The sequence below is a fragment of the Zootoca vivipara genome, chromosome Z1 (assembly GCF_965207765.1).
Source record: "Zootoca vivipara chromosome Z1, rZooViv2.hap1.1, whole genome shotgun sequence".
NCBI lineage: Eukaryota > Metazoa > Chordata > Lepidosauria > Squamata > Lacertidae > Zootoca > Zootoca vivipara.
This window is the reverse complement of record NC_142583.1, coordinates 63,799,040-63,818,618: the sequence shown is the minus strand read 5'-3', so window position 1 is coordinate 63,818,618 and position 19,579 is coordinate 63,799,040. Positions and strand designations below refer to the sequence as shown.

The following is a 19,579-nucleotide window of genomic DNA, read 5'->3' as shown; positions in this document are numbered from 1 at the left end:
CACCTCTTTTAACATTTATGTTGTTGGGTTTTTTGTACATCGCTTAGAGAATTAAAAAAAAATTAAAAAGATATTATATGGTCTAGAAATGCTTTGGGGGGGGGGATAAATGAAACCACACTACCGTGTTTCTCACATTTTAAGACACCGTCTTATAACTTTTTTTCCTCAAAAAAACACTGGGTGGCTTATTTTCAGGGAATGTCTTGTTTTTATTACGTCAGGAGCAGTGCCCCTCTTGCTCCCTGGCTCCCTGCGGGGCAGGACTCTTGACTGAAAGAAAAGGACGGGCAACAGCCACCACCAAGCTCCATGAGAGGGAGTCTGAGGGAAGGGAGGTGTGTGCGTCCCTGGCCCAGCCCTCTCTCCCCGGCCCTGGGATGTTCGTGAGGGAGGGAGGGAGGGAGCTCCTCCGAAGGGCTGCTCTCTCTCTCTCTCTCCTCCCAGGTGGGGACTCACTTAATAGCAATCTGCTACACTGGAGCTTCTTAAATTTAAACCAGTACAGTATAATGGAATCTATCTGTGTGATGCAGTACGTATAGCAAATAAGGATCTCTACCAGCCAGCCCAAGACTTAAGAGCGAAAGTTCCAACAATGTAGCACTTTGTAGCACTGATAGCAAAGAGGCTACCGGCTGATAAGAGATACTGTAGAAAACAAGGCAGTTGAGCAGCAATTAAAATGGTAAATGGTAGCAATTGTAGCAATTGAGCCAGCAGGAAAGCGGGGTGAGATAATCTGCTGGTCCTAACTGCTTCTCTTACCCACAAAATGTTAACTTTTAGCAGCTCCTAAACAGCGAGAAGCCACCGGCAGCGATCCCGGTACCAGTAAAAATCCTTAAAGGGGCAGCTCTACAGACAAGCAATAGAAAGAAAAAGAATCCTCACTTTTTAAAAGGTTTTTAAAAGGGGGGAAGGTGGGGGGAAGCGAGAGGTGGGCTGTGTGTGTGTGTGTGTGTGTGTGTGTGAGAGAGAGAGAGAGAGAGAGAGAGAGAGACGCGCACACAGAGTCTCTCCCTAAAGGGGAAGGCAGCGTCTTCAATCGCCCCTCTTTTCTTCCTCCTGTTTCATCTCCTCCCCACCGCAAATGCCACTTTTCTCCTCTTCACTCACACAGCCTAGCTAAAAAAAAAAAAAATCGAACGGGAGGGGAAATCACGAGTCTGCAGCAACCAGCAGCTATGGCTCTTCGGTGCATTTTTACAAGCTTTTAAAAGAAATACGTGTCTTTGGAGCGACAGCAAAATGGGGAGAGATTTTTAGGGGGGGAGTTTGCTGGCGGGAGGGGGGAAGGGTCTATCACTATGTCTTATTTTCGGGTTATGGCTTATATCGCACAATTGCTTAGAAATCCTGCTATGTCTTATATTATGCCTACGTCTTAAAAAAGGAGAAACACGGTAGTAAGTATTTCTGCAGCATCTTAAATACAAATAGATTTGGTGGACCAGAGCCCACAAACGACTCTAGTTCACAAAAGCTTCTGCCACACTAAACAGGTTCAGCTTTATGGTTTCACAAGACTCTGTTGCTTTTGCCAAAGGAGACTAACAGCACAACCCAAATCCCTTGCATGAGAGTTGAGCCATAACAGAACCAGAGAGCCGAGGACAACAAGGGCAAGCTGTATCATAGGGGTAGTAGAAATAGAGGAAGGAGGAAAGATGAAAATTGCAGAATCATAGAGTTGGAAGGGACCTAAGGGTCATCTAGTCCAACCCCCTGCCAGTGCAGGAATCTCAACACAGTTGTTCCCCTTTCCAATTTGAAACCATACCAGACCCTGCTTAGCTTTGCAAGGACGCTAGCAGTTTGATCGCTGCACCACTGAGACCAGTCCTATACATACTTGATCAGTCCCATTGAACTCAAACAGACACGCTTCCCAGTAAATTGTGTACAGCATTGCATCGATGCACTGCAGCCAAACATTTCATGAGGGGGGTTAGTTTCACCTAACCTCACATGAGGACAGATTTTGTCTACAAATGATATCACGTTCCCCCAAGCATGTCTCAACTGTGTCTGTTTTGTTCGTCCTCCAGACACCCATCACTCCCATCTGAGGCCAGATGCTGCTGTTGCGCTAATAAAAAAAGCTAAGATTTCAAAATCTTTTTTGCTGTAGTAAAAGCACAGATCCCACTTCAGTCTGCAAATTGCTTCCTGAAAAGGAATGTGTGTGTGTTGTTACAGAGTCACCATAATGAAAAAACAACAACTCACTGCGGTGGCCGATTGGGGAAACAGAGACCTTTGAGGCCCCTAAGCAGAATTTAGTGCTTTGGGGTTTTTTTCGCTTTTGTTTCGTTCTTTAAAACACTGGATTGTGCAATGCAATACAGGCTGCAAGCCATGTCTCACCTTAAGTAAGCCTATATGGTTTGGGGGCAAGAACTTGCAGTGGAGCCCAGAATGGGAAGCAGACTACAGTGGCAATCATGGGGCAAATAGAAAGAATGAATTGAGCAGGGGGTGTTAAAATTTGTTATGGCATTTGGGGGTCCCACCCACCCACCAAGGCACTCAGGACAGAAAAAAAATTAGCTTTCCACACTTTGTCAACCTTATGTAGAGTGAGAGAGAAAGGACATGTCCATTGGCCAACCAAGCTTTAGAGGCAGAGCAAAGATTTGAGCCCAGGTTCCCGCAAACATCCTAAGATATCCACTGCACCGAAAGCTAACAGTACACTTGTAATATTCTATCGTAAGCATGTGGTTTTGGGACTGCAGCCGCATCTCTGTTTTAGGCATTTCAGTAGCACTCACAACACCAAGCACCTTATTATAGATTCAATCATTTACACCAGTGGTTCTCAAAGGGTGTGGCAGGAGAGGATTACATGGTGTAAAGCAGTGTTTCCCAATCTTGGATCTCCAGCTCTTTTTGGACTACAACTCCCATCATCCCTAGCTAGCAAGACCAGTGGTCAGGGAGGATGGGAATTGTAGTTCGAAACCAGCTGGAGAACCAAGGTTGGGAAACACAGGTGTAAAGGACAATCAAAGAAACATTTAAACATTTCAGTGTAATATGGTATAGCATATTTTAAAAAAATATTATTTGCAGAATACGGATAAGTATCTTTTCAAAAGGAGAGCAAGAGAATCAAGTGATGCTCTTATAAATCAAGCCCAGTCTGGTGTTGTTTCTTTTTGTTTTCCAATGTATTTCTTATAAATTAAAAAAAAAAATCGTGAAAAAAAATTCTGAAAGTGTGGCCCAGAGTCTGAGAACCACTGTTAAAAAGGTAAAGGTAATAGACCCCTGGGCGGTTAAGTCCAGTCAAAGGCAACTATGGGGTTGTGGCGCTCATCTTGCTTTCAGGCCGAGGGAGCCGGCGTTTGTCCACAGACAGCTTTCCATGTCATGTGGCCAGCACGACTAAACCGCTTCTGGTGCTACGGAACACCGTGACAGAAACCAGAGCGCATGGAAACGCCGTTTACCTTCCCGCCGCAGTGGTACCCGTTTATCTACTTGCACTGGTGTGCTTTCGAACTGCTAGGTTGGCAGGAGCTGGGACAGAGCAACAGGAGCTCACTCTGTCACAGGGATTCGAACCGCGGACCTTCTGATCGGCAAGCCCAAGAGGCTCAGTGGTTTAGACCACAGCGCCACCCGCATCTCTAGTACCACTGTTATACACCAAGAGCAAATGCATTCTTCAGGTGTCTATCCTTACTGAGCCAAAACACCTCCATCCATGAATGAGCCAAAGGAAGCTGCACAATTTGGGAGAACTTCCCCCCAGCCTGCCAGGTATTCCAGTACAGCCTCCTGTTAAGCTGGAGGACATGGAAAATACAGAAGATGCCAATTTCTGGGGGGAAACAAGGAGGTTCCCTTTATTACTCCAGCCAGAGGATGAACACAGATTATCAATTTACCAAGGGGTTCATGCAGGGAAGTCTTTACCACTTGCAAGCAAAAGTAGTCTGCAGCTACAATGCCAGCTTCCTGGCAGTGGTACCACTGATGTTTAACAGTATGGAGAGGGGCAAGGTGGCAACCTTTCCTCATACGGGAATTGCTCCATCCCCTTGATCGTCTTGGTTGCTCTTCCCTGACCCTTTTGCAACTCAACAATATCATTTTTGAGGTGACCAGAACTGAACAAATTATTGTCAAATGTGGTCATGCCATAGATTTGTATGACGGCATTATGATGCCGGCAGTTTTCTTTTCTTTTTTTAAGCAATTTATTAAATTTTCAAATAAACACATTAAACAATAACAAAACAATCAACAACAAACACAAACACACACAACAAACACAAAATTTTCTCCTTTTAACATCTTTAAACTTCTTCAGTTCCTTTCCACATAGTCAATGAATTTACTCCATTCCCTTTGGAACTTTGTCTCTCCAGTAAAATTAGCTAAGATGTATAGAATGAGTAGTAAAACATGCTGGAAATGTAAAGAGAAGGATGGTGAATTTTATCATATGTGGTGGACATGCGAAAAAATTAAAAGATTTTGGGAAATGATATATAACAAACTGAAAAAGATTTTTAAATACACCTTTCTTATTGGGACTTATAGGACAGGAGATTGTAAAAGGAGATCAAGTATTATTTATGTATGCGACAACCGTGGCTAGGACTTTGTTAGCCCAAAAATGGAAAACTCAGGAGCTACCGATGATTGAAGAGTGGCAGACGAAAATGATGGACTATGCGGAATTAGCAAGGCTGACTAGCAGGCTCCGAAACCAGGGAGAGGCAAGGTTCCAAAAAGATTGGAGTAAATTCATTGACTATGTGGAAAGGAACTGAAGAAGTTTAAAGACACTTGCAGGACTGAAATAAATCCTACGAACTTGATTTAAACAAGTTGGTAAAAAGGAACTGCAAGATAAGAGTGAGAAATAAAGCCGAATGGCCGGGGGGGGGGGGGAGTCACAGCTCGGCAGAGTGAAATGAACTGAGATGGGTGAATATAAGATGGAATGTATAAGAAAAAAATTCTTTTTGTTTTCTTATTTGGAAAATTCAATAAAAATCATTTGGGGGGAAAAACATAATAAAGCAGATCATGAAAAAAAACTGTTTAAGTTGAGTTTAAGTTGAGTTTATAGGTTGCAGAATGCTCATTCTAACTCAAAATGGGCACAGTCGGGCTTCCCAATTTACTGTCCTGCTTGCCTCAACTTTGGGACACCAAAATCCAACCCCATGGGATTTGTTGATGGCACAGCAGGTTGCATTCCTTTGCTATTGGGTGCAAAGCCCTGGATGACATTTTATCAATCTCGATCACACAGTGCTGTCAACAGAAATACGAGATTGGGGCTGGAGTCCAAGCTAAGCCACTGTCCTGCCAGCCATACCAATTTATTTTAGGTTGGCCTCTTTCCTGGTCGGCCTGCCTTGAGTTTAATAGGAGTAGATGTGCCTATCTGCCTCCGCCGTATATTTAGGAAATTCCTGGAGGTTGTAAAAACTGGCCGGGAGATAATGCAACTTAATCTACATGGCTTCCCATGGGGATTGTGTTGCGTGTGTGTTTTTCGGGTGGGGAGGTAGGAGCGCAGCATTTTGCAGATTGCTTGCTGCTAAGTTAGCAACCAGTCAGTCCCCTCAAGTTCAGTCCCCTCAAGGGGAATAACTGGGAGCTCTCCAACAACAGCACAAGCTTTGCCAATGGAAAGTCAGAAGTTCAAATATGTACATTTGCTTTCAGAGCTGTCGGCTTTCTAACTCGCCGCACGCTGCCTAGGCCAAACTCCTTCAGATTTCTTTTATAACAGCAACAATTTCGAAGTCCATCGCACACATACACATACATCTACACCTGACCCTAACAGGCTAGTCTAGAGGCAGTGTTTTATAAAGACTGCCCCGAAAAGAACCTATCCTGGCTCCCGAGTACTTTGCCTGCATTGCCACTGCAATTTGGTGCCGTGCCGACTGCAGAAACACTACCGCCCGACAATCACATCCCAGAACAATAAAAATACAACATGTTCTGATCATTTGCACCAAGGTTTAAAAGACACATGGCAGTAAAAATTCAGCACATTTAGCCTTCATTTGGCAGGTTGCGCGGCGGTGATCATCTCGGAGCCCCACGTGATGCCTCTGCTTCTGGGCTGCTGAATCGTTTTCAGACAGCAATTGGGGAGATGGAGAAATGTTCGAACGCTCCTCCCATGCAACTAAACATAAAGACCAGTTTATCACGCTAAACCTCCCTCCACCCTGCTCTCTGACATGCTAGTTTTGAATGTGCAGAGGAAAGCTTCCTTCACATGCAGTAAGTATGCAGTGTTACCTTCCAAACACAGAAACACAGGAAGTTCCCTTGCATTGTGTCAGTGGATTACGCAATAAATGTCCCAGTTTCTGACTGCGAATGATTAGTCACCTAAAAGAAGTATGCTCACAACTAATACAAAATGTGTTTAATGGAAGTAATGCTTACTCTGTTTCAGCCCTGGGGGATGTGGGAGACTGTAATTCGAGTGAAATATCCCATTTGCATCTTCGGATAGTAAAGTATTTGTATGTTATTTGTGTGTGTGGAAAAAGTCCGTGCTAGATAACATTAAGTTATGTTTGCATTGTTCCTTTGTATTCTTTGAATACATTCCTTTGTATTCCTCTGGCTAAGTGCCAACTACAATGACTGACAGCGTCTCTCCAAGATTTTGGGAAAGGTTCTCTCCTAGCCTCACCTGGAGATGGCAAGATTTGAACCTGGGACCTCCTGGGACTGTGTGGAACCCAGTTCAGCTACTGACTGATTGATTGACTGACTGATTGATTGATTGTGTGGTTGTGGAAATTGATAAAAGCCCCCCCCCCCATCCAAACAATGATTATCATCAGTGCAGGTAAGAAAAGAATAATAATCTTAGTTTTTTGTCATCTGCAATACTGTCTTATTTCTTTTATAGTGCAGTACATTGATTATTGCTTTCATTATATGGATCAATGGACTCGTTAGATAGTAAAATTCATGTTGAATTGCTGTTTTAGGGGTTGTTTTTAAAAGTCTGGAACGGATTAATCCGTTTTGCATTATGTACTTTCTATGGGAAAGCGCGCCTTGGTTTTGGAACGCTTTGGTTTTGGAACAGACTTCGAGAACAGATTAAGTTTGAGAACCAAGGTACCACTGTAGTTCTTTTCTTTCCGAAGGGATCATCCTTGCAGGATATCTTTGGGAGAAGAAAAAGCTAAGGGGCAAACCTGTAGCTACATGCTACATGGACTATCATAATGGGCTCTTTAGTTTTCACCTCCAATGGAAAGAAGACAGTGAAGTTATTCTCCTGCTACAAAGCAGGTTCCTAGTTCCATGCTCCCATTGTTATTTATGTTCCGCTTCCTGACTAGTTTCGGTAGCACTGAGGAAAAGCTTCCCTAAGTATGTAAGAAATTAAACCTAAGCAAAAGTGATCTCGGAAGCCTAAGGCATATCTGAATATGGAAGGAAGAATTAGCTTTAAAGGCTACATACAGGATCTTCAGGCAAGGCCAGTGACACTTAGAATAAAACCTGGACAATGTTTCAGCCATAATGTTGTGAAGATTCTGCTGTGGATGTTAAAATTAGTGCCTTCTTTTATCATCGCACGTTGAGTACTGCTACACATCTTGACGCACAATTTTAATAATAGCTTGTAAGTGTCAGTGGTAATGTAAGCCCGTTTAACCATGAAACCAAAGATCGTCCAGAAGAAAGTATATTACATGCCCTATTTTATTTTATTTTTAAAAGGGAGCTAGCATGCACACAGCTTTTGACAAGCCAGACCTTTTCAGAGTTAAATGAACTGGCTGTGGGTTCATTTTTAGTCTTCTGCAAATCTGTTTGGTCACAAGCTATCTAAAACTCATTTCAGATCTGGTGAATCTCCCTAGTGAATTAGCACACAGGAAGGGATCAGTGCAAGAGAAGGGGAAAACCACCTTTTGCCTGTACCCACTTCTTTTCTAAAACACAGATCAAAGCTACAGCCAAGTCTATGTCTCCCAAACTTTAGAGACTTTAGAGTGAGAAAAAGGATGCATTACTCATCCTCAGGGATGCCCTTTCCATATTCCTATAATCTATGTTTCCTGAATGAACAGTGACTCATGCAGAGTCACTCTAACACTAACACACACACACACACACACCACCAGCAGCAGAAGCAGCAGCAGCAAACTGGGAGTGACTGAATAATCCAATTACAGTTGTTTCAGAAAATTCAAGAAAAAATGCCTGCCCTCAGTGGGGCCCGATAGGAGAGAGGCATGGCCGCAACCGTCACTCATACAGAGACACCATGAGCAACCTCCTTGGCAGAGGGGTGCTTTGGGCTCTCTGGAGCTTCTCTCTATTAACTGAATTACTCATGGCACTGAATTACTCATGGTTCTCAAAGCTACGAACATGAGTTTGACCAAACTGCGGGAGGCAGTGGAAGACAGGAGTGCCTGGCGTGCTATGGTCCATGGGGTCCCGAAGAGTTGGACACGACTAAACAACAACACTCATGCCACGCAAGTGTGAAGTACTTACTGGCCAGTTTCATTGAGAATAGGTGCTGGGCAGAGGATAAAGTCAGTTCCCACCTCTATGGGCCTTTCATCTGCGAGGAGAAAACAAAAACAAAGCGTCACATAACCTTACTTTCACAGGATAAAAAGCCGAGTTCCAACAATAATCAAAGATCCACAGGTTCCCCTGCTCTAAGCTAAACTTAGAAGCAGTATGCAGAGATATCTGTTCAAGAACCATGGAATCAAATAGACACACACACCCCTGCAATGCAGGAATCACTGCTAAAGAATCATGGCAGATGACCATCCAACCTCTGCTTTAAAAACCTCCAAAGCAAACCCACCACCTCCCTTCCACTGCCCAACAGCTCCTACTGTCAGAAAGTTCTTCCTAATGTTTAATTGGAATCTCCTTCCATGTAATTTGAATCCACTGGTTTGGGTCCTACCCTCCAGAGCAGCAGAAAACAAATTTGCTCCATCTTCCATGTGACAGCCATTCAGATATTTGAAGATGGCCATTCTGTCTTCTGATCGCCGAAGAATTGATGCTTTTGAATTATGGTGCTGGAGGAGACTCTTGAGAGTCCCATGGAGTGCAAGAAGATCAAACCTATCCGTTCTGAAGGAAATCAGCCCTGAGTGCTCACTGGAAGGACAGATCCTGAAGCTGAGGCTCCAGTACTTTGGCCACCTCATGAGAAGACTCGCTGGAAAAGACCCTGATGTTGGGAAAGATGGAGGGCACTAGGAGAAGGGGACGACAGAGGACGAGATGGTTGGACAGTGTTCTTGAAGCTACCAACATGAGTTTGACCAAATTGAGGGAGGCAGTGGAAGACAGGAGTGCCTGGTGTGCTCTGGTCCATGGGGTCACGAAGAGTCGGACAACAACTAAACAACTAAACAACAACATTCTGTCTCCTCTCCATCTTCTATTCTCCAGGCCAGACATACCCAGCTCCCTCAACCCATCCTCATAAGGCTTGGTTGAAGATGTCTCAAGTCAGTCTAACACATGACCATTTAGAAGCTATTTAAATCCAGTTGGGACCCACCCAGCTGATCTCCCTTTGCAGCCCATCCTGGGAGGAAGGAGATACAAACTCCTAATAACCCAGCTCTCTACCCACCAGCCCACAAGGTATCACAGACATCTTAAATACTAAGTCAAAAATTTCTGACCATTTCCCTGCTTTATGGAACCTTGCAGCTGGTGCCTTATGTGGCTTAGGACCCCAATACTTTAGGGACCACCTCTCCATGCATGAACCTATCCAGACCCTATATTCTTTGTGTGCCTCCTCCATTTGCAGAATAGATCTTCAGTGGCTCCTCGACTGTGGAAGGCTTTCCCCAAAAAGATGCAGCCAGCACCATCACTGTCAGCTTCTAGGTGCTAGGCAAAGACGTTCCCATTCACTCAAGTATTTGGCTCTCATGTGGAGTCCTATGCTATGATAATGTCCCAGCCTGCATTGGTTTTCAGCTTTTAAGTAGGGCTGGGGTGCCATTTGTCCTTTTTTATGTGTGGCAGGATGTCCACTTTTAGTCTATAACGTATTTCAATCTTTTTGATGTATTTTAAATGTATTTTTTGTGCTATTCATGATTTTTTTTACATCACTTTGAGGCATTTTATGTAGTAAGTTACTAATGAAGGCAACAAATAAATGAACATTCCTTTTTATTATTATTATTACAATTACTATTTTATGAATGTGTTAGAAGAAGGGGCTCATGAAACATTTCTTCTTGTGAAGAGAACATTTTGCACTAGCAGCTAATTCCAGATCGGATACTAGCACAAACAGAGTGGGTTAGCATGTGCCCATATGCTTTTGTCTTAAATGCCCCCATATCAGAGAGTGCTGAGGGAAGGAAGGTTGGTCTTCTGCTGTTCTCTTTGGCAAGGTTCCTTTACACCATTTGGCAATCTCCCCCCCAAAAAATAATAATAATAATAATAATAATAATAATAATAATAATAATAATAATGAAAAGGCATGGAAAAACCGGCCAAATTCAGTACTTTTAAACACAGGCATGCACACAAATCTACAACCTGCAGCAGACTGAGCAAATGTTTAACCTCTCAGACCCAAGTATGTCCACCTGGTAAAATCCTTTGTCTTCCTTCAATGATGCACAATTTACTGTGGTTTACACATAGATCTCGCAAAATGTGATAAGGCAACCCTCGTGGGGATACGGGGTGCAAGAACAGGATGGAAGAAGGTGCCACTTAGGTTTAGCCAAGCTTAGGGATATTGGAAACTGCCTTATAGTTGATCAGTCTAATTACTCATCAAGAACAGTATTGCCTGAGTGTCGGCATCTTGAGTCATGTGCTGCTTGATCTTTTTAATTGGTAAACAGCTGGGATTGAACCCGGGACATTCTGAAGGCAAAGCACATGCCTACCGCTAAGCTCTAGCCTTCTGAGCATGCACATATACCCCGAGTCTGCTCTTCACAATTGGAGAAAAATGTGGGGAGAAACCAGTTCAGTGAATAATAAGCAACCCTCAGTTTAACACCAGCGCACGTGCTACACCCTTCAGGTCCAAAAAGATCCAAGGTCTCATCTACAGCATACATTTAAGCAACATGATTTGCCCCAAAGAACCTGGACCCTGAATCAACCCGGACCCTGCAATCATCTTCTGAGGCCTTTTTCCCTTCCCACTCTGTGCGAGGTCTGGAGGATGACAACACGAGAACAGGCCTTTTGTGTGGTGGCTCCCTGTTTGTGGCTCCTTCCTTGCATCATTTTAGGCGCCAGGCGAAAGCATTTCTCCAAAACCAGGCCTTTGACTGATTAAACATTCTCCGGCCTTTTAAATATGTTTGGAGGGGGCTGCGAATGGTTTTCTTTTGTTTCATTGTGCATTTTGCGTTCTCTTTTTGTATTTTTATGTTGCAAACTGCAGTGTGGTCTTCGGATGAAGGGCAGTATACAAATGTAATAAAAAAATAATCACACCTGTAGTTTCCTGCTGGTGTTGGGTGCCAAAACAGGCAGCTCCAGGGAGGTGTCGTTGAGAGCAGGGGCTGCCTTGGATTCCCAAGATTCAAAGCCTGCCGCCACACACTTCCACAACACACCTATAGATCAGGCCCCCAATGTACAGCAGCAAATGTACTTTGAATGAAGGGTGGTATACAAATCAATTCAGCAACCCCTGAAAACTGTAGTTTGTTACAGGGGCTGGGAACTGTAGCTCTCTGAGAGGTAAACAACAGGTCCCAGGTTTCTTTAGGGGAAGCAATGTACAGTCGCACATTGGAAGGCAAACGGAATCCATTCCGGAAGTCCATTCGACTTCCAAAATGTTCAAAAACCAAGGTGCAGCTTCCGATTGGCTGCAGGAAGCTCCTGCAGCCAATCGGAAGCCGCGGACGCCCCATCAGACGTTTGGGTTCCAAAGAACGTTTGCAAACCAGAACACTCACTTCCGGGTTTGTGGCGTTTGGGAGCCAAAACGTTTGAGTCACAAGGCATTCGGGATCCAAGGTACGACTGTACTTTAAATGCATGGTGTGGATACGACCCAAATCAAAACTATGCACTACATGAAAACACACACAGCTAGGAGACAAACTAGATGAGATGTTTATCATATGATTTACTCTGACATGCTTTATATAATAATAATAATAATAATAATAATAATAATAATAATAATAATAATAATTAGGTAACTCGGGGTTGGGGGCAGAGGAAGACAGCCTTGTGGGATGAGAGACTGGAGGGGGGCTGATCAGCATGCCGGTAGATTACAGGATAAACATCTTGCTGCGCTTTGCCTTCAGCCTCAAATATTTCTTTAAGTGAAAACCAGTTTTGCAAGAGTAAAAAACATGCTAGAAAATTCGGAGCAAAGAACCGTGAGGGATGGGGGAGTGAGAGCTTCACAGCTTTTTCTCCAGCTGTATCTCTGTTCCAAATCCCCCCCAACGCATTACTGCTGGGTTACACCAGGTCCCTGAGATCTGGGGGCAGAGGCAAGAGTTTCAATTTGTGTGACACTGTTTTGCACTTTTCGGGTATGCTTACCAATTTTCATGCCATAGACCTCGTAGGAGCAGAAGACATTGTCCACATTCCTTCCCAACATGAAGCCTCGCAGAACGACCTGGAACTCCTCTGAAACCAAGGGACACCAGATAAACAGACATGAGCTTGCCATCTCTAAAACCGAATGTGTTAATTCCCCTGGCAGGAAAGATTTCATTAGGAGCTTTCCCATTTGATGGCAGATCTAAGCATTTACGTTTTCTGTCCATAACAACATGGCCAAGGGACAGGGGTGGAGGGGACTCAGACGCGGAGATAATGTCTCTCTGCCTCTTAATTCCGAGCCCCTTCCCACTGAAAAGGGAGCATTGCTGGCTGTGAAGAGGAGGGGGAAGGGAAGCTACTGCCGCTGCCACAACACAGATGTGGGATGTCACAGGCACACGCCTGCACATAGTGTGTGTGATGTCCATAGCTGCCAAGTACCCCGTTTTCTCCGGGAAACCCCTGTTTTTACTTACCTTTTCCCGGTGGTCCCCCCCCCGTATCACTTCATCTCCCGTTTTTCTCCGTTATTTTCTCCTGCCGGCGGCCATTTTTTTTCTTTCCGATTTGCCCTTCTATGGGCACCCAAAATGGCCGCTGCCGGCTTCAAAAGTCGCATCTACGCATGTCCGGAAGTGCATAGACGTGACTTCCGGTGTCGGCGGCGGCCATTTTGGTGCCCATAGATGGGCGGAGCGACACCGGAAGTTGCGTCGACGCACTTCCTGACATGCGTACAAGCGACTTTCGAAGCCGGCGGCAGCCATTTTTGGTGCCCATAGAAGGGCAAAGTGACACCGGAAGTTACGTCGACGCAACTTCCGGTGTCACACGCCTGCCGGTCCCGGATTCTGCAGTCCGGGACTTGGAAGGTAAGGTGATGTCACATGTTCTACATACAGCATGTGTGCGTGATGTCGCACGTCAGCCTTAGGGTGGCAGGCACCCACAATCCTGAGGGTGAGATGGCACCCCTGGTGGCAGGTGTGGTAGTCCATTAACATCTGGGGGGGGGGTCACCATGTAGCCTAATTCTGGCCTTATCTATCTCACAGAGTAGCTTGGGGAAATAATTTGGGATGACATCAAGTTAACCTCCTTAAAAGTCTACACCCCGCCCCCCCAAGGGGTGCTTTTGGAAGGAAACTGGGACAAATTTAAATATGCAATGCCGTCACTGGCAAACTGGAGAAGGAAGGGAGAACACCTTTAATTCGCATCTTCCTACTCAAGCATATGGCGCTCCGAGTTACACATTTTGCCCAAGGAAGAAACAGCAGGATTGTCAATATTTGCACACTGTTTTCCGGACGCAGCAAACTCACCTCCCACGCAAACGCTTGATGGCTGCAGATATATATCTGGGCACGACTGCTTCAAGATCTGTTTGGGAAAGTGGGAATTGAGAAGGGGGGGGCATCATAAGATTTGTCAAAGCAAAATGGAGCAACGGTAACTAACCACTCATAACGAAGAATATCCATCTGCCCTGGAGTAGAGAGTGCATGGAGTGGCCCTCGTCCAGAAAAGAGCTTTATAAGTCACCCGATCCAAACATCAAGGGAGATTTCGAATGTGCCTATGCCTTCAATGGGCTCCTCTTGTTCATTTCCCACAACTCGGAATGGAGGGAATTCCCAAACTGCATCACTTTCAGAGCAATCCTAATCCCCACTGGAAATCCAATGAGAGGGTTTAGGATGGGGCAGAGACCGACTCCGCAGCACACCCACCCCACAGGCCCTCAGTATACCTGTGGAAAACTCTATGGGTGTAAATCTGCTCCCATCATCATCTGAGGCCCTTCTTTGTGTGCGGTCTAGAGGCCTTTTCTGTGGTGGCTCCCCATTTGTGGAACGCTCTCCTAAGGGAGTCTCACCTAGTGCCTTCTCTACATATCTTTAGGCTCCAGGCAAAAATGTTTCTCTATAACCAGGCCTGGCTGATTAAGCCCCACACATACATTAAGCAAAGTAGAAACATCGCCACCCAACCCCAACCCCACTCACCATTCCTCCCTCCACCCCTTTCCCCCTTTTCTTCCTAATGTAACACTAATGCAGGCATAGGCAAACTCCGGCCCTCCAGATGTTTGGGACTACAATTCCCATCATCCCCGACCACTGGCCCTGTTAGCTAGGGATGATGGGAATTGTAGTCTCAAACATCTGGAGGGCCGGAGTTTGCCTAGGCCTGCACTAATGTCTCAACAAATGAAACTGATCTGTATAAAATGTAACTTGAAAAAAGAGACATTGCACATACTTTTGTAAGCCGAGAAATCTTTAATAAAAAATTCTATTGCTTTCCAAATGTGTTTGTGGGAGAGGGGGGGTTATTGGTTTGTTTTTGTTTTATTATGCATTTCGCGTCCTCATTTTGTATTGTTATGTTGCAAAACTGCCCTGTGATCTTCAGGTGAAGGGCAGTATACAAATTTAATTAAAATACAAAATTATAAATATACACAGTTAATGAATTATAATAATGCCAGAAGGGGTATTATATGGAGGTATCCTCAGGGGGATGTTGTGGAGAGTGGGGGGTAGCCTTGGATCCCCAAGATCCAAAGGATTCCCCCCCTTCACTTCCACAACACACCTATAGATCAGGCTCCCAATCTACAGCAACCTGGAATTGATACAGGTATTTTCCTTCTCATTATCACTGGCAAGTAAAACAGCAAAGATCAGCGGGGGAAGAAAAACAGAGCAGAAAATAAACATATATTCTAACAATCCCAAGCAAATCCAGAAACAGGGGAAAAAACATGAGCAAAACCAGCAGCCTCAACTGTAAAATAGTTGTTTAAAACACTATCAGACGGGGGCCAGGTGTAAGCAATATTGAAGATCCATCAAAATAAGAAGGTATTCACTAAATGTGTGAAGACCGATAAAAACAACAACTGGATAAGCCCACTGTGAAAAGGAGTTGGTTTAAATTAGACTAGCATGAGACTGGGTGGAGGGTGGAGAAATTACACAGGCAAAACTGTTTTGTAAAAGCAGGGGTTGCCAATATCACCTACGTTGCCCAGAAAAGACTCAGGAAATATCCCCTCAAAAATCTGCAGTACACAAGAAACTCTCTTGTTCTTTATGCCCATACACCTCATGGTCAAACTACAAAGTGCATGCTCTTTGTCTTGCCCCAAAGACCTGTTTGTTTCAAGATTTGTTGGTGCTGTAGAGTGACGTGGCAACTGGTGATGTTTTGACAATTTCGCCATGTCCAAGCCCAGTCTAGAGAGAATGCTGCAATCCCAGAAAAAGCAAGAAATGCTTTTCAGAAGAAGAGGAAACGGGTGTGCTTTCCTGCCGTGTAAGCACTGGTTTTCATAGGGCTCCATGTGCATATGCAGATGAAGGGGCAGGACTATGCAGATAGGAGCAGGCTTGATGACCAATGGTTGGTAGGAAGCAGGTCCAGGCCACATCTCATTGGTCTCCTTGAATATACCTTAGCCTTCATCCAATTGGCTTCAACTTTTGAACACAACCTGTGGGAACGCATCGTCAGTTCAAAGGTCGAAGTGAGCTCACAGTCACTTCCTCTGGAATAGAGCAAATTGCTTCTTATTTTAAAAGGAAGGCTTACTCAAGAGTTGTTTCCCAGACACACTACAGGCTACCCCGTCAATCACTCATTCTTGCCGATTAAAATAACTTTAACATACAGATGACGGCAAGCCAGAATCAGAGTTCCCACGAGCAAAGTTACAGAATATAAGCACTTTAAACTTTCACTTCACTCTTCTTGCCAGTAACTCCTGTTGCAGCAATAGGAAGCTGGGCGCATATCAAAATTACACCATCTCTCTAGGTATCTGCATTTCAATTTCCTTTGCAAACATGCACACAATTAAGAGATATATGCAATAGTGCAAAATATATCAGTTGCTGAGGTTTTCCTGTTTTGTTTTGTTTTGTTTTAATCAAGGAAGAAGGGATGGAATTGAACTCCATGCATTTTTAAAACCCACTCCAGTGGATGCAGCTAAAAATACATTCTGTTTATTAGAATGGCTAACTACAGTGGTATCTCGGTTTATGAACACAATTGGTTCCGGAAGTCTGTTCATAAACTGAAGCGTTCATAAACTGAAGCGAACTTTCCCATTCAAAGTAATGGAAAGTGGATTAATCTGTTCCAGATGGTCCATGGAGTACTTAAACTGAAGCGTTCATAAACTGAAGCAAACTTTCCCATTGAAAGTAATGGAAAGTGGATTAATCCGTTCCAGACGGGTCCGCAGAGTACTCAATCTGAAGCGTACTTAACCCGAAGCATGGGTGTAATTGGTTCCGGAAGTCTGTTCATAAACTGAAGCGTTCATAAACTGAAGCGAACTTTCCCATTGAAAGTAATGGAAAGTGAATTAATCCGTTCCAGATGGGTTCGCGGCATTCGTAAACCGAAAATTCGTAAACTGAGGTGTTCATAAACCAAGGTTCCATTGTATATCTTCCTGCACTTAAAGCTTCTTAAAACAGGCTGTAGTTTCTATGGAATGTCCACAAATATCTCAACAGCTCAGGGAACAAAACTCTCAGCAACAAAATGTCAAAACAATGCTTCTTCTGTGAGAAAGGATTGTAGCAGGCTGACCGAGGACTAAAATCTCACACTGGCCCTATGCAAGTAGGAATCATGTGGGGCAGAGATTGAAAAACCAGTTGCGGGGAAGATAGGGAGCCAAGGGGGGCAGAATATTCTGTAGGGGGGGTAGTTGGAAGAAAGGGGCAGAGCAAGCAATGTGAACCTCCTCTGCCTATCTGAGTTGCAGAGTGGGAGGTGTGTTTCAGAACAACAGACATTACATTTATTGTATACACAATGCGGATACCCACTAAAATTTCATCCCCAACACTTGCCAGATAGCAACAAAAATGAGCAAGCAATGTTAAAATAAAAGAAGGTAACAGAAGCCATGATAAAACAATTGTTGGATGAGGCCATCACCGGACAGCAACATCCTCTTACATCGTACTGTACTGTGAATCTAAGCACAGTTCTTAACTTCCTTGACAGAAAGAACAACGTAGAGAGACCAAAATAACCGATGTCATCTTTTTTTATTTCCTGTGTTTTGCACGAAATATAGGATCTGCTTTGTCTTTGCAGAGAGCTGCCCAACCCCCCTTTCCTAGAGCTTCTGGACTGCCACCGATAAATGATACCCAAGAAAATCCTTTTTTTTTTTAATAAACAAGCTATAGGACAAAACTGAATGGAGCTTTGAAATCAAGAACCAGCATGGAGATCTGGAATCCTGGATGCAAGCCTTGAAGATCAGAGTTCGAATCCCCACTCAACCTCTGATTTATAACCTTTCATTATCGCCTTGAAACCCCTTTTTACCTTCCAGCTTTGCAAAACTTATAGCAGGCTGCACTCGGAAGAACTGTTGCGTTACTTCAGGGACCTTGGACAGCAAGCGAAGTTCACAAGCCAATTATAACTTAGCACATCTAGAAGGAGGCCTAGCAACTATGGCAACCAAATTTGTTTGACAAGGTTTTATCTCACTCAAACATATCCGTTCTTGCAATTTTCGAGTACAGTTCTTCTCCCACGCCACCAAAGATCGAAACCACATCCTTTTGTCTGTCATTCTTACATTGACAACAGGATTTGCATTGTCAGTTCCAGTTAGCCAGAGAGCACCTCTTCGAATTGTATGTTCTCCCCAAGATTGTCCCTGAGGAGGCCTCAGGTTGGTGTGAAGCCCACTCCCCTGACCACCAGGAGAAGGAAGAACCTGTCCCCATAACTATAGATAGGGGTGGAAATGGAGGACAGGATAGGTGCTGGGGGTGAGCAATCAGAAAGGGCTGTAGCTCAGTCGGAGAACATCTGAGACCAGGTGTGCAGCCTGGGAGTCATTTTGGACTCACAGCTGTCCATGGAGGCGCAGGCCAATTCTGTGTCCAGGGCAGCTGTCTATCAGCTCCATCTGGTACACAGGCTGAGACCCTACCTGCCCGTGGACTGTCTTGCCAGAGTGGTGCATGCTCTGGTTATCTCTCGCTTGGATTACTGCAATGCGCTCTATGTGGGGTTACCTTTGAAGGTGACCCGGAAACTACAACTAATCCAGAATGCGGCAGCTAGACTGGTGACTTGGAGCGGCCGCCGAGACCACATAACACCGGTCTTGAAAGACCTACATTGGCTCCCAGTACTTTCCGAGCACAATTCAAAGTGTTGGTGCTGACCTTTAAAGCCCTAAACGGCCTCAGTCCAGTATACCTGAAGGAGCGTCTCCACCCCCATCGTTCTGCCCGGACACTGAGGTCCAGCGCCAAGGGCCGTCTGGTGGTTCCCTCACTGTGAGAAGCAAAGCTACAGGGAACCAGGCAGAGGGCCTTCTCGGTAGTGGCACCCGCCCTGTGGAACGCCCTCCCATCAGAGGTTAGAGAGATAAACAACTAGAAACATTTAGAAAATACCTAAAGGCAGCCCTGTTTAGGCAAGTTTTTAATCTGTGATATTTGATGTATTTTAATGTTTGTTGGAAGCCGCCCAGAGTGGCAGGGGAAGCCCAGCCAGATGGGCGGGGTATAAATAATATATTATTATTATTATTATTATTATTATTATTATTATTATTATTATTATTATCATCTGCCTTGCATGCAGAGGGCATCAGGCTCAATGACCCCTGCCAGAAATTCTAGAGAGCTGCTGCGAGTCAGTGTAAATGGACCTATGATTTGATTCTGTATGAGGCAGCTTCCAATGCTCTGTGATCCTAATATGGCATGACTTCTGACACTGGGGAATCACAGAATTGTAGAACTGAAAAGGACCCTGAGGATCATCTAGTCCAACCCCCTGCAATGCAGGAATATGCAGAATGAACCCTCTCTTCCAAAGGAGAGGAGATGGTCCAATTCAAAACTACTAGGGTTAGAAACTCACATATACAGTGGAACCTTGGTTCTTGGATGGCTTAGTTGACGAACAAATCGGCTCCTGAACAACAAAAACCCGGAAATAA

At 44.5% G+C, this 19,579-nt stretch overlaps 1 protein-coding gene across 1 annotated transcript in view; it reads right to left on the bottom strand.

The window, feature by feature from the left end:
• ANTXR2 (ANTXR cell adhesion molecule 2) overlaps window positions 1-19,579 on the bottom strand; it is a 145,581-nt gene that overhangs the window by 89,990 nt on the left and 36,012 nt on the right. The window contains exons 8-10 of the mRNA XM_035111642.3: window positions 13,899-13,956; window positions 12,568-12,657; window positions 8,527-8,596 (exon numbers count right to left, since the gene is read on the bottom strand). Of these exons, the coding sequence (XP_034967533.1) occupies window positions 8,527-8,596; window positions 12,568-12,657; window positions 13,899-13,956 (218 nt within the window). The remainder of the gene's footprint in view (window positions 1-8,526; window positions 8,597-12,567; window positions 12,658-13,898; window positions 13,957-19,579) is intronic.